General features: G+C 38.8%; 1 protein-coding gene and 1 long non-coding RNA gene across 4 annotated transcripts; one reads left to right on the plus strand and one right to left on the minus strand.

Moving 5' to 3' along the window:
* Window positions 1–4,948: 4,948 nt before the first annotated feature.
* Window positions 4,949–6,739, minus strand: LOC136254338 (uncharacterized). The gene is made up of 3 exons (XR_010700439.1): window positions 6,648–6,739; window positions 5,187–5,337; window positions 4,949–5,091 (listed from the first exon to the last, which is right to left on the minus strand). It is a non-coding gene; the product is annotated as an uncharacterized lncRNA (long non-coding RNA).
* Window positions 6,740–6,881: 142 nt separating this feature from the next.
* LOC136252622 (tyrosine-protein kinase-like) lies at window positions 6,882–12,869 on the plus strand. 3 transcript variants are annotated; one of them, XM_066045134.1, is made up of 3 exons: window positions 6,882–7,670; window positions 7,725–7,990; window positions 11,553–12,869. In XM_066045134.1, exons 1-3 carry the CDS (start codon window positions 7,566–7,568, stop codon window positions 12,691–12,693), a joined length of 1,512 nt encoding a protein of 503 aa, XP_065901206.1. In that variant the 5' UTR covers window positions 6,882–7,565; the 3' UTR covers window positions 12,694–12,869. The 3 variants fall into 3 exon arrangements, with proteins under 3 accessions (XP_065901206.1, XP_065901207.1, XP_065901205.1); XM_066045135.1 differs by having other exon boundaries at window positions 6,882–7,652; XM_066045133.1 differs by having other exon boundaries at window positions 6,882–7,990.
* The last annotated feature ends 1,806 nt before the right edge of the window (window positions 12,870–14,675 follow it).

The following is a 14,675-nucleotide window of genomic DNA, read 5'->3' on the forward strand; positions in this document are numbered from 1 at the left end:
AGAGACCGAACGGAAGCACGCGTGAACTCGTGATAACAATCTTAGAGTAGGCGGATGATGAGCGCTTCATTATCAGCACAGACTATGTCGATTCGCGCCAAGTCTGGTGAGTAAGCAGCGTGACCGTCAGACAGACAGACAGACAGACAGACAGGCTTTTCAGCTTTATATATATAGATATGCCCCCACTCACGCCCCCACGTACATTTTTAGCATAGAAAATAGACACCCCGGTAATTAGTCTGGCGGCGCCCGCCCCTTCGCATAGAGTAAGGGTCTGGTATGCTTAGTATAGCGGAGTTGTACCCGATTACCAAAAACTGGTGCAACCAATCAGAACGCTCCACGTTTAATCAGCGCATTTTTTGTGTATGTTACGTCAAAAGAATGAATCATACTGTCCTAACAGTACTGAAGAAACAAAAGGAGTTAGCTAATAAAGAACAAAGAGAAGAAAGTGTTATATCGGGAAGGGCTTTTCGCCTTGTTTGATACGCGAAAAACCCATGTTACGCTCTGATTTCCTAGGTAGGGAGGCATGTGTATTTTATAAAAGTAGACCAATCCGCTGTCGCCTGTGTAAAGGCGAAGAAAGTTCAATATCTCTACCACAGTTTTGGGTCAAGGGGGTGGCACTCCACGAGGCACTCCAATAGTAGCTGTACTCCGAGCTGTGACCGCGGTCAAGGTGCTGGTCAAAAATCAACCTGAATAAAATGGTTCAGTCAAGAGTCATGCTGCTGTAGTACGGCGGTCAACGGTCAAGCAAAATCACACAACAAAAACCCACAATCGATATAAAAGAAGTGAAATATACGACAATTTTCGGGGAAAAGCGAAAACAGCGATATAAATAGCTAGTTTGAGTATAGTGTCGTATGCAACTAGTAGCTATTATGGCAGATTCTGTAACAATGAAGTGCTCGAGAAGGCCGTAATGGCCGATTTCGTGAAAGTGGCTGTAGCTCGCGATCGAGACGAGGGCCATGAAGTAACCAAGGTATGGCCGAGGGTATGGCGATTCAGAAAGTGCTGTCTTACAGAGTACACGCTTGCAGAAGTCGAAGATGACATCGTGGGATATTTTCCAGAAATAAGTTCCAAGAAGTTGGGAATATCGTTAAAGTATTATGACTCATTAGTATTAAAGAAGAAGCTATTTATTGAGAGCGATGGAGATTTGCGAGTAAGTTTAGTTCCTGGCACAGATCACTGCATGTATGTATATGTACAGTTCCATACTGATTTATTTTATAACCATCTAGCTAAACTGCTCTCTCGGTAGCAAGCTACTGGAATTTCTTGCTCCGCTGTAGCCTTATATAGCAATTAATATTAGCAGAACAAACAAGTTACATTCCTCCCTGTATGTATTCTTAGGTTAGTGGACAATAGAATAAAATACACCAATTTCTTTATTGCTTGCTCTTTCTGTACAAATATTAGGTTAGTGAATAATAAATTACACTCATTGATAATCTTGAGCTGTAAGGATTTAATATGCATCCTGGCATATAAATATTATTAGTAGAACCAAAAACCCATCCCATATTCCCTCTGTGGACAATAGTTTATGTTCCTTCAGTAACAACATAAATCCATTCCCATATATTGACTGCAGAAAGCCACTCTTTGTTCACTCCCATAGCTATAGGTTGAGTGCACGGACAGTCTGTATAGTATGAGTATTAGGCTGCCAGTGTGGGTTAGTGCTTTCCTATAAGTTTGTTTTGTTTATTTCCATGCTTAATTGTGGTTATTATTCAAACAAGTTATATTGTAATGTCTCTCCATTCAGTTGAGTGTGCTGGAGTATATGATCGGAAATATGAGCAATTTTATAATTATGGAAGCAGTGGTTAAGAAACTATGGGAAATACACAGAGATGCAACCAATGATCCAGATGGAATAACTGTCAACTGTAGCTGTTGTGAAGAATACAGAATTTGGAAAGAAAATTATCCAACTGATATTCAAAAATTAAAGGAAATTTCCGATAATCCTTCTTTTTACAAGACATTCCCATCAAAAAAAGTTACAGTTGTTGAAGATGGAAGCAATGTTGTTTACACTGGAACTATCCATGCTGTTGCTTGCACTGGCAAAGCCTTTTGTGGTAGCAGCCACCCATATCAGTGTAATGCTTGTTTTCAGTTAGTGCATGGAAAATCCTCACAATTATTAAGAATTTTCACGTGCATTAGCCGTATTGTATTGTAACAAACTTGGTGAAAGAAACTACAATGAACTTTCACCATTGCTGGGTTTACCATGTTTGAGACAAGTTCAGATCAAAAGAAAGTTACTAGAAGGTGAAATTTATCTGCCAGGGATTAATGAATGGGTCCTTCTAAAGTTATGTGAACGTGACAAACGACCAATACAAAATAGCATGGATGGTACCCGTATAATACGAACTATTGAATTGTATGAAAATAAGTATCTTGTGGGAGAAGAATTTCCAGCTGATGTCCGAATGCATCCTACATCATCACATTTACCAACGTTTCAAAATCCTAAACAAACTGCTGAGTATATATTTATGGTTTGTTCTGAAGGTCTTTATGCAGCAGAAGCTTATACAATGGATTTTGTGGATACCACAGGTAAGTTTAGTGATTTTGTAGTCGGTTCAATTCCAGAAGCAAAGAGTGGGGTCACAGGTTTACATATATTTGCTATGATGATGACAGTTGAAAAACATATTGCAGCAAGTTTGCTCTATCTTTAATTGGCAATAGTACTGATTCTGCTAGCAATTCCTTGAGAGCACTTATCACACTGGCCACACCTAGTATGTATGTAAAAGTAAACTCAAGTTTAAAATTTTTAGGTTTGCCTATGATTGGTTTTGCATATTTTGCACCTGTACTGCAAAAGGGTTATCCTTCCATTCCCAGCTTGCCTACCCCTGCTGGGATCATTGTGGCCGTACAGCTATTCGTAACTTAATGAATGAAAATATTAAAGTATTTGCAGAGGTTATTTCTGGTGTTGATGGAAGCCTTACGTATTCGCTGGCTACCATTCAAGACCTCAGAGAATTGAAAAAAAAATTCCAAATTCGGTCATCAAACAGGCAGACATTACACCACATGTACGGCAAAATTGTGATGCTACAGTAAGAGTTATATCCCAAAAGGCTATTGAAGAAGTTAAAGAATTTACCCCATCTGCCAAAGCCACACAATTATATCTACAAACAACACTTTGGATTATTGAACCCTTTCGGAACAACAAGTTTGGGTCACCACCAAAAGTTGTCCAAATCCTTTGGGCAGGCATTATGACTTGGAGGCGGCGGAGAAAATATGTAGAAATAACTGATAGTCTTAGTCTCACAGCAAACTGGATTAGCAGAATTCATTATCTGACATTAGAATCAATGGAACATGCTGGAATTTTGCACCAGCTTGCACTGTTTCTGTCCTTTCCAGATCTTCAAGCTGAGGATTACAGTTTAAGGAGAACTGGCAATACACAAATTGAAGCCTTTCATTCTATACTACATGGTAGAGCAGCACATCTGCCTATCACTTCTGCTAATTTGACATTTAGAGATTTCTTGTGTCAAATGAATAAGGCAATGCAAATTAAAAATGCAGAAAACACTCTCGAAAAAGTTTCTGGTAATTCCATTCAAAACAGCAAAAAAAGGAAAATCACATTTGCGCCATCATCAAATGATGCCACATTGAACACCACAGACACATACCAGAAGCCCAGTAAGTATGAAGATTTTGTAGCTGAGTTAATTTCTGCATGTAAAAGTGGTGATAATGACTCCAAAAAGTTGATGCAAGAGCTAGTGCCTCACTTGGCTCACAAGCTAAGGAAGAGTAAACAGTGGGAAAACCCAAGTCATTGTCTTTTGAATTCTATTGAATCAATAAAATTAGTTGCAAGTGAAGCAGATTTTGATGATGTGTGTACTGCTGAAAATATATTTGATACTTTAGTTTCAGCTCACCTGGACAAAACTATGAAAGACATTAGTGAAGAATTAGAATTACTAGAAGATAATGATGAAAATGGATATGTCTTGTCAGTGCCACATCATGATCAAGCTGTGCAGGAAAACACAATAGAAGCAGTTTGCAATTTAATATCAGATGTAAACATGGACACAATTGATCAGCACTCAGCTAATGCAAGCTCACTTCTCAGAGATCTTCAGCCACACAAAGAGAAACCCTCAAAGGATAGAAGTAGACGATTCCATTGTGGTGGTTTGTTTGGAGATCAAGCAACACCTGCAAACCATGATGTCTCTTCATTTGATTTTTGGGCAATACATCCAAGTAAGAATCTCCTTCGTAAATTACGGTATTTCTTAATTGGAAAATAATGCTTTTAATGGACCAAGATATTAGTTGTAACACTGGATCATCATCCAATCCTAACTTAACAGCAATTTTTGAAATATATAAATATGATAGTGCCAAAAATGTATATATTAGCACAGGTCGTACTAAAGTTAGCAAAACATTGATCACTTGTGTAAGCAAAAGTGATGAATTTGTGAACAGCAATGGTATTGTACAACTTGATCTAGAGAAAATTCCATAGCTAATATAAGAGATTATCTGCCATATCATGCTGATGTTGATATTGATAAGAGGATGGAAGAATGTGTACAAGCAGATGATGAGTAAGATGAAGGAAGCAGTGATGAAATGAGTACTGATCCATACATTGTTAATGAAATACTAGAAAAGAGGTTTCACAGCATCAGGAATCAATATGAGTTCTTAGTATCATGGATTGGATATAGTGATACAACCTGGGAAATAGCCGATAATATTCCTCAAGAAAAGATCCAAGAATTTGAAAGGAAAGCTAATAATTCTATACCTCGAAGTGGAAGAATACAAAAGCCTACTACTAAACTTGATTATATTAAAACTTTTTAAGCTCAGCTTCAAGCAATTAATTACTGTACACAATTATAATGTTAGTAGATAAATACTAAATGTACAATGAATATAAGGTAGCTTAATTACATGTCATTTGTGTAATGTTGTTATTTGAACTAGAACATTAAGTTGTCTAGATCAATTATAGAAAGGTGCATCCTTTGGTTGGTACATCTGAAAGACAAAACCATGTATGACAGGATTGACAGCCATGCATTATATATTGCATAGCTACATGGATATATGTATGACAGATTTTAGCTTTTTACCTCATAGTCAATTCCATGGTGTTGTAAAACGCTGAAAATCTTGTTATGGTGTTTAACTTTTGCTGCTTGAACTGAAACCAGGATATCTGTGGTTCTGTATCGATATGACCTGGAGTCTATTTTCTCAATTATCTTTCCACTTATGCACACTCTATAACATACATTTGAAATGTAAATACTTTATAATTATTAATGAACTGCATGCATGTGATATGCTGGTGTGTAGCTAGCTAGTTAGGTAGTATAACAATAATATTCTTTTAGCTGTAGCTGGCTATCAGCTGTAGTTTGTATGAACTAGGCAGCTGATCATTTTCATTCTCATTCATGCAGCTAATCTGCAAATAGCTAGCTATTACTTATGATATAGTTGCACATAATACACCAAGGTCAGGTGTAGCTATGCATCACAGCCATCAGAAGAACCAACATTATACAATTATATCACATATAGTGGAACAATTTATGCAGCATAATAATAGTTTAGCAATCATCATGCACTCACAAAAGGAATCGAGCATCTATTCGTTCTTCTTTGTACTGAATCTCATAAACTGCTTCAGTGACATTTGCACTCAGGTGTCCCAGTACTTTGTTATTGGAGCAACGTTTTACGAAATATGCTTTGCAGTGCATGGTGTTCATTCTCGGTATCCCGTTCAATGTAGGCATGCACGAATTGATCTGTGCGCAAATGCTCACGGCCGTTGTAGAACATAACCCCTTTAACCTCTGCTTCGAAACTGCACACGTTTATCATATCTTCACGTAGCAGTTTAAAATGATCAGTCCAGTTCTGCGGCACTATACAAACGCTGTAATGAATATTGTATTGATGACTACATTGATAGTTACAATTCTGCAGTTAGAATTAATCCTGGACCTTCAGTGCTGGTCACTGTAAAGTGCTAATAATAAATACTTTAGGTTTAAGGAAGAAAATCCATCCCTCCTGGAGGAAGACTGAGTGTGGCCCCGACTAGACATTGGGTGACCTGCAGTTCGAATCCTGGGGCTGCATGGAGGGATTTTTTTCCTTACTTTGGCCCCTTTTCTGTTACACCTTTTCAGTCAGTCAGTAGGTGAAGGCATTAGATCTAAGTCCCTGAAATTAGGTTAGGTAATCGTAAGGCTGCAGCACATGTTGCTGTAAAGTGCTAATAATAAAAAATAAAATAAAATATAGCTATGTAGTGGTCAAACGGAGGATCAGTCAACGGTCAAGGACGAATATAGAGAATTGTCAAGAGTGAACATAAATAATTGGGCGGTCAACCAACCTTGACCGAGGTCGCTGCTCGGAGCAAAGGCACCATCGGAGTGCCACCCCCCTGCGAGTGAGGCACCTCCGTTAAAGCCATTTTCGTTACGTCATTGCATTCAAATTAAATTCCTCCAGAACAACTCGGTGATACTAAGGCCCAGACATGCCAACTCTCACGCATTAGGCGTGAGTCTCACCCCTTGGCTAGTAATCTCACGCTCTCACGCCTAACCCTCTGTTTCTCACTCTTTCAGCTTATTTCTCACGCCTGATCTGCTTCGTAATTAGCCCTGTGCTTAAATTTGGGCAAACCTGTGCTTATTTTTGTACTTGGAACATGCGACGACCATTTTTTTTTTGGTCTTCACTACCAAAAATCTTGGAACTGCACTTGAATCTGGTCCACATTGCTGGTAGTGTTTGAGGTCTCACTCCTAAAATTGTTCAGAGGTTGGCATCTCTGACTAAGCCCTGATACTAAGCATACCAGACCCTTACTCTATGCGAAGGGGGGCGCCGCCAGACTACCCAGTAACAGCAGAGTGCCATAGCGAGCGCTTTAGACCTTTAGTTCCGGTGGTGTGGAGGTGATTGGAGGACAATGAAATGGCCAGTGGAGGAAATGTAAAGGACGAATGGCAACAGATCGAAGAAGAAATAACTTGTTCCATCTGTGGAGATCTTTATACTGATCCGAAGACCATCCCGTGTTTACACACCTTCTGTAAGCAATGTATAGAGAGGAGTATAGAGTCTAATAAGAAAATGGCGACCATTGTTTGTTGTCCGTTATGTCGTGCACCACTTCTGCAAGACAGTTTGGAATCTATTCCAACAAACTGTAGGACCAGGTGTCCTACAGACCTTCAGCACTTGTGCTGTAAAGCATTAATAAAAAAAAAATAATAAAAAAATAAAACTTTACTATTAAACGATTGATAGAGATCTTTAATCAAAGAAAAGAAGTCGCAGTAGACTCTCGAAGTGTCACTTCAACTGATAATCGAGATGATAACAAGGCACAATTCGCTGTACAAGTTGATACTATCAAACCGGTGGGTCAAAGTGAAGAAAATGAGGTTAAAACTAAGAAGTTGACAGCACCATTGAAACAGATGTTTAAATGGTTGAAATTATCAAAGGGAAAAAATCCAAATGTTCATGCATCACAGCATGATAATGAGGTTGATAATGAGAATGAGGTTGATAATGAGAATGAGGTTGATAATGAGAATGAGGTTGATAATGAGAATGAGGTTGATAATAAGAATGAGGTTGATAATGAGGCTGCAGCTGATGTATCATGTCCCCATGAGGTTTCACAGCAGTCTGTTCCCCCAGATCACCTGCCATTGTTTGTAGCAAAGTATGATTACACTGCTAGAGAAAGTGGTGACTTAACCATTAAGAGAGGAGACCAGGTCTACATCGTTGATGATAAGGAAGAGGGCTGGTGGTTGGCTAAAGCTAAATCATCTGGTCAAGAAGGGTTTATCCCCAGTAATTACACTGCGGAGTTCAAGTCTTTGCATGCTGAAGAGTAAGTTTATGTAATTGTATACTATAAGACTACAACAAGTTTGATACTGACATTTGATTGGCTGAAAACGTGGTCTCTAAATCTCATAGAGCCACACTCATGTCAATAGAGACCACACTCTGAGGCGATATGAAACGATATGAAACACGATAATTACAGGATAATTACACACCTGTAACATTGGCAACACATGGGTGTTTAAATGGTGTAATGGGCTTGTTTGTACTAATCAACACTACTTTACTTGCTTACAAGCAGCTGTTGAGGCACAACAATAGCAACAATGGGTTGTAGTCCAGTCGCTTGAGTCCAGTACTTTAAAACATAGCACGTGCCTGTAACACTGGCAACGCATGGACATTTAAACGGGTAGCAACAGCGACGCTGAGGTCCCGCCATGTAGGGAGGTGTAGAGGGCTTATTTCTAGTAATTAGCCATGCATTTCTTGTTTACAAGTAGCTGTCAACTCAAGGTACAATAACGAGTTGTAGTCTAAATAAGTTAGACGTCAAGAACCACTAGGTTATGGGATTTAGAAAACCTTCAGGCCCTTAATAGTGTGCTCGGGTGCTACAGCCCAGGGCCTTCGAGTTTTCTAAATCCCATAGAACCCTGGTTCTTGATGTCTAACTTATTTATATCCCAAATGATGTCACAGATTTCAATAGATACTGGGGACTCGAATGTGAGTTCTAATGAGGCTTAATAAGAAATCGAATGAATATATATTTAATCCTGGAAGAAGATATCGACCTAAAACTAACAGGTATGGTTATAGTAGTATAATATCTATCGTCTTATGCCGGGTTGAAATTTTCAGCTTATTGTTTAAGTTGAGTAGAAATACTATCATGTCTTCATTGTGAAAACCATACCTGGAATTTTTGCCTCGATATCTTGTTTGTTAGCTGCTATACCAATCTTCAAAATATTGATCACCATTATTGTTAACAATACTTGAGTCCCCAAAATTGAAAATTTGCGTGACATCATTTTTGAATGGTACTACCTAGAGATTAATCTACAAGGCAGCCATTCGGGGTTTATTCACCAGTATCAGGGACGGATCCAGGAGCTGGCAAGGAGAGGGGCACAAACAGGCTAAGTTGTGGGTGGTTGGGGAGAGCAGATTCTCTTTTAGTTGCTGTATTTTTAACTAGCAATGATCACTCTTTAGTAGGTTTCTTTTTGTCATTATGGCCTTTACAGATGGTTGTGAAGTCTTAAGAACTGTTTAAAAGGCTACAAAAGTATTAACACCAACAACACAATAATTATTTTTAGAGGCGCCTAGTACACACGAAGGTGCTGAGTAACAGTTTGATAGCTGTTTTAACTGTGGTTTCAGGTGAGTTTGCAATAAATGGTAGTAATATGCAGTTTTCATGAGTGATATAATTGATTTTGGTCTAACAAGGTGCATAGTATTTGTATAAAAATAAGTCATTGTGTGTGTGTGTGTGTGGGGGGGGGGGGGGAGAGATTTGCCCCAAATGCCCCATCCTGGATCCGCCATTGAGTATAAACAACTTGGCTACAAAATCTTGACAAATAGATTACAGTGGAACCTCAGTTATCTGAACCTCTTGGGACCAGGGGGTCCATTATCCTAAAAACTCTATCTCTGAAATTGTTTATAAATAACCTTAAAATAGCATAAACAAAATTAAAAATATATATAATGATGTTGAATTACCCTAATAGAACAGTCACCACTCTAATACCATATGGAGTCAAATTTTCGTAGTAAAATAATTTTTGTAAATAGCAGGCAGTTATGAATTTTTTCCTATGAATATTACATGAGCGCACCCCCCCTCCTCAGAAATAACGAGCATGCACGTTGAGCTTATCTTTTTCAGCAAATGCCCAACAATATTTCCACTTTTACAGCAAATGGATCGTACGCATTTGTTATCTCCCTCTACTCTAGCAAAGGAGCATTTCTTCTCGAACCAGCATCCACCTATCCTTGTATACATGAAATCCTCTCACTGGTATTGTTGTTTCACTAGCACCTCAGCTGGTCAGTAGACTCGTGCCCAGACCCCACCCACTGCTCAATGCAGTGGGTGGGGTCTGGGCACAAGACTGCTGGTCAGAAGTCCATCTGCGTCTAAATTAAATTAGCTATAATTATGAAAATTAACTGCCATCATAGCTCAGCATATTTTTACAAAATTTTTTATTACAAAAAATTTGTTAGGCGAATATTTTCAACTTTTACGAAATTTTTGCATTACGGAAATTTGGCGCTATACGGTAGAGCAGTCATTTCCATAGTTCTATTAACTGAGAATCTGGATAAGTGGTGTCTGGATAACTGAGGTTCTACTGTATATTACTTTCAATAGTGCTGTAGGTCACCAACTAAAGTTCAGCAAACTCACAACTCAATTAATTTAATAGCTAATGGTGAAGTATGCAAATACACAACCAATACAAAGTCTATGGTTATAAGTTCCTAAATGAATTACATTGGGAAAGGTTTTAACTTCTAAAAATACACAGAGATAAGTTGTTTGGGCAGAAGAGTTTGCAGTCTGATGGCTTTAGTGTTACAGTGCTTTGTGCGATAACTAATAACAAGAGTTCATAATATATATACTGAGGAGAGTATCCTACTCTCATATACCCCTGTAGAAGGGTGTATCGTGAAGTTATGATGTAATACTTCTGAGTTCGCCCATTTTTCTTTGTATAATTAATGATGTCATTAGTTGAAAATGGTATCGATTGAACGTGTGCCTAACAACGTCGCTAGCAACCAAATTAACTCCAACTCTAAGCGTTTCTCACCAAACTACAATCGTTTCTTCATGGGTTAAAACTCCTTCGTAGGCATTTCTTGCTAAGCCATTCACAAATATGGCTATCCTGAGTGTCACGAGTGTAAAATGGTGCTAATGATTCTTGCACTTTTACGGCTGCCCACACATCACAAACCACAACATCTTGTCGTTACGTCCTAACTTCATGATACGCCTTTCTACAGGGGTATATGAGAGTAGGATACTCTCCTTAGTATATATATTATGAACTCTTGGTGTTAGTATATTGTCAGGACCACAAACAGCATACCTTTGCATTTTTGCATTACCACACTATTAACATTCACACTGCCTGAAATGCTGTGTAGTGGTAATACAAGAATTGTTGCTTCACATGTTAAATATTATTTAAACATCAATTAACTGAAAGTTGTGCCAGGACCCCATCAGCACTGCAAAGGCCTGGTCACGCACTGACAGATTAAATTACATACCTAAAATATGGAGTGGTTTCCAGCACTTAGAAAAGGTTCATTCAGCTCATTGTGTTGAACAATAAAGCATACAAATAATGTGGCTTACTTATTAGTTATATAGTTGGACTGTTGTCCCAGTTAACAAGTGCTGTACTTTTACTGCTATTTTTATCATGAAATGGTATGTTTTGTGTGATTTACGGCTGACAGTAACAAGTATCCATATTTTGATGGGTGTGTAACATAGAAATGGGACCTGCACAACTTATAACCCTTATGCAAATTACCTTGACTGACTTATCTGTTTTGTGTAGGTGGTTCCATGGATGTATCGATCGTATAGATGTTGAGAAACGGTTGTTTTCTGCTCCTGTTGGATCTTTCCTTGTGCGTAGTGTCATTGAAACGGGTGCTTATTCTCTCTGTGTTAGAGATGTAGAAAAGGTGAAGTTCTACAGAATACGATATATAGATGATGATACCAGGAAATGCTTTATCACTAGACGGGTGTGTTTTGATACTGTACAAGAACTAATTGCCTACTATAGCTGTCAAGCAGATGGTCTTTGTACTACATTGAGTACACCTTGTCAACTTGTTGAACCACTACCAACTGCAGGATTGTCAAGGAAAACTAACAAAACTTGCAAAATTGAACGAGATTTAATTCAACTTAAAAGACAACTAGGTGCAGGGAAATTCTGTGATGTATGGGGGGGAGTGTGGAATGGCATGGCTGCAGTTGCTGTGAAAGTGTTTAAATCTGGTATTGTGGCTCCATCTGAATTTCTAAGTGAGGTAGTTTTGATGAAACAACTTCAACATACCAATGTAATCCAAGTATATGGACTATGCGCACAAGAGGACCCCATCTACATGGTGATGGAGTTGATGAAACATGGCAGCTTGTTAGAGTACCTCAGAGGTGATGGTCGTTCTCTAAAGCTTCCCCAACTAATAGATATGGGAGCACAAGTAGCAGCTGGAATGGCTTACCTTGAGGAGAAAAATTATATCCATCAAGATCTTGCTGCAAGAAATATTTTAGTATCAGAGAATCTTATCTGTAAGGTGGCAGATTTTGGCTTAGCCCGAGTCATTGATGAAGATATCTATGAAGCACACACTGGAGCAAAGTTCCCCATCAAGTGGACAGCTCCAGAGGCTGCAATGTATAATCGTTTTACCGTAAAATCTGATGTGTGGTCATTTGGTATCCTACTTTACGAGTTGATCACCTATGATCGTTTCCCTTACCCCGGAATGAATAATGCTGAAGTCTTAGAAGCATTGCAAACAGGTTATCGTATGCCATGTCCGATGGGTTGTCCAGAACTGCTCCATCAAATTATGTTAAAGTGTTGGAAGGATGATGCGGCATCTAGATTAACATTTGAAACCCTTCATTGGCAACTGGATGATTTTTTTCATTTGGATGAACAGTTAAATACATAATGCTACTTTATTAGACGGTTAAATTAATATAATAAAATGGCTAACTATGCATGCTAATTATTTACTCCAACATTGTATTTGGTTTCCACTGTAAAACGTATGCTATATTTATCATGCATGTACATGAAACAATTTGTGCTGTATGATCATTTCTGCAATTAGTAATTTATGCTGACCCTATCATAAAAGTTTTGTTGTCAGTTGACGTGAGAGAGGAGACTTCATGGTATGGTAATCATTCGTAAGGCTAAAATGAATTTGCTAGAATTGAAACTACCATTGAGCAAACAAACCGTCAAATGGAATCTTATTGATTTAAAATGTTTCAAAGTGTAGGACAATTAAGAAACAATTTTGTGCATCATTGTTAGGAGTTCAATCCAATTGCCATCTATGTGTAATAGTCGTAGATCTTGCAATTAAATTAAAACCCTTGTTTGAGCAGGCAGCTCGCATTGCTGTGTCCTGTTCTTACAGAATTTTTAATTCTAGAGCCTCCCCAGACTGGGATCGTTTAGACCACCTTAGGTAAACTTTAAGTATTACATATAGATATATATATATAGATTTTTGTGTGTGTGTGTATTGTAATTTAATTAATTAATGTAAGTCTTGCCAGGCCAGGGCTCCTGTACTGATCCATCAGCACTTGGTACCCCTGTGTCTATAGGCCCCTATATGCTTGTAATGTATATTTTGTCTTAATCATTAAGACGTTTATTCTCTCATTTACAATCTCTGAAGAATCTTTCATTGTTTTATTATACTATAACATAAATCTAGTTGTCTGTCTTCAAAAACTCTGTAAAGTGGTGATAAAGTATTGCACAATGTCATCAACTTATGATATTCACCTTTAATTAAAACTCGAAGCATCCTACGCCTTGTATAGTTGTAAAACAATAAGAAGCGAATATCCCTACTGTGCTACACTCAATGCACAGTAGGGATATTCACTCAATGCACAGTAGGGATATTCACTTCTTATTGTTTTACAGTATTTGGACATTACGTACTACTCTGATCCAGCTTGTTTCAGTACTTTTTATTGCAGCATTATACACTGTCCCTAATCTAATTTAAAATTCCAAATTTTTTCTTATACTTGTTTGTGAAGTTTTTTTGCAAGCTCATGACCACTATATATCTGCTGAGTTACTCACAGCACTATTATACTAGATTATGACTCATACAATAACAACTGATCAGTTGGCGTGGCTCTACATAAGCCTGCAGACAATAATCGTCGTGGATTCGTGCATACCTAAGGACTGATGAATGGGCGTGGCTACCATATGTCTACAGACAGTAATTTACGTAAGTGGGCGTGGCTCACGAAAGAAGCAGAGCTATGCTATGACGTGTAGTAACACGTCCGCATTTAGGCCACTACAATGAGATAACTTGTTTCTCATCAACCGCCCGCACCAAAATTTTCTTTTGCCCATGCGCACTCATTATTGCATGAGATGGCTTTTTTTAATGTTGTGGTAGTGGGTTTATCACGTAGAAAAGTACTATTTCCATGGAAAACTGCAATCTCATTGAAATACAGACACGATTTTATGAGTGTTTTTTACTTCTGTGTTGATTAGAGTGCTTTCAGGAGCATCAACAACCACCGAAGCATCAACAGTGAGTGCTACAGTGTATATTAGACTATACACTAGTATTGGTGCTGCTGCTGCTGCTGCAGCTGCTGCTGCTGCTGCTGCTGCTGCTGCTGCTGCTGCTGCTGCTGCTGCTGCTGCTGCTGCTGCTGCTGCTGCTGCTGCTGCTGCTGCTGCTGCTGCTGCTGCTGCTGCTGCTGCTGCTGCTGCTGCTGCTGCTGCTGCTGCTGCTGCTGCTGCTGCTGCTGCTGCTGCTGCTGCTGCTGCTGCTGCTGCTGCTGCTGCTGCTGCTGCTGCTGCTGCTGCTGCTGCTGCTGCTGCTGCTGCTGCTGCTGCTGCTGCTGCTGCTGCTGCTGCTGCTGCTGCTGCTGC

Source organism: Dysidea avara, chromosome 4 (genome assembly GCF_963678975.1).
Source record: "Dysidea avara chromosome 4, odDysAvar1.4, whole genome shotgun sequence".
Taxonomy (NCBI): Eukaryota; Metazoa; Porifera; class Demospongiae; order Dictyoceratida; family Dysideidae; genus Dysidea; species Dysidea avara.

What these genes read in the sequence shown, in the direction of transcription:
- LOC136252622 (XM_066045133.1), top strand. Translation starts at nt 7,566, where the DNA reads ATGTTTAAATGGTTGAAATTATCAAAGGGAAAAAATCCAAATGTTCAT. An exon ending in AAGTCTTTGCATGCTGAAGA is followed by an intron (nt 7,991 to 11,552) that starts GTAAGTTTATGT and finishes TGTTTTGTGTAG; the next exon opens with GTGGTTCCATGGATGTATCG.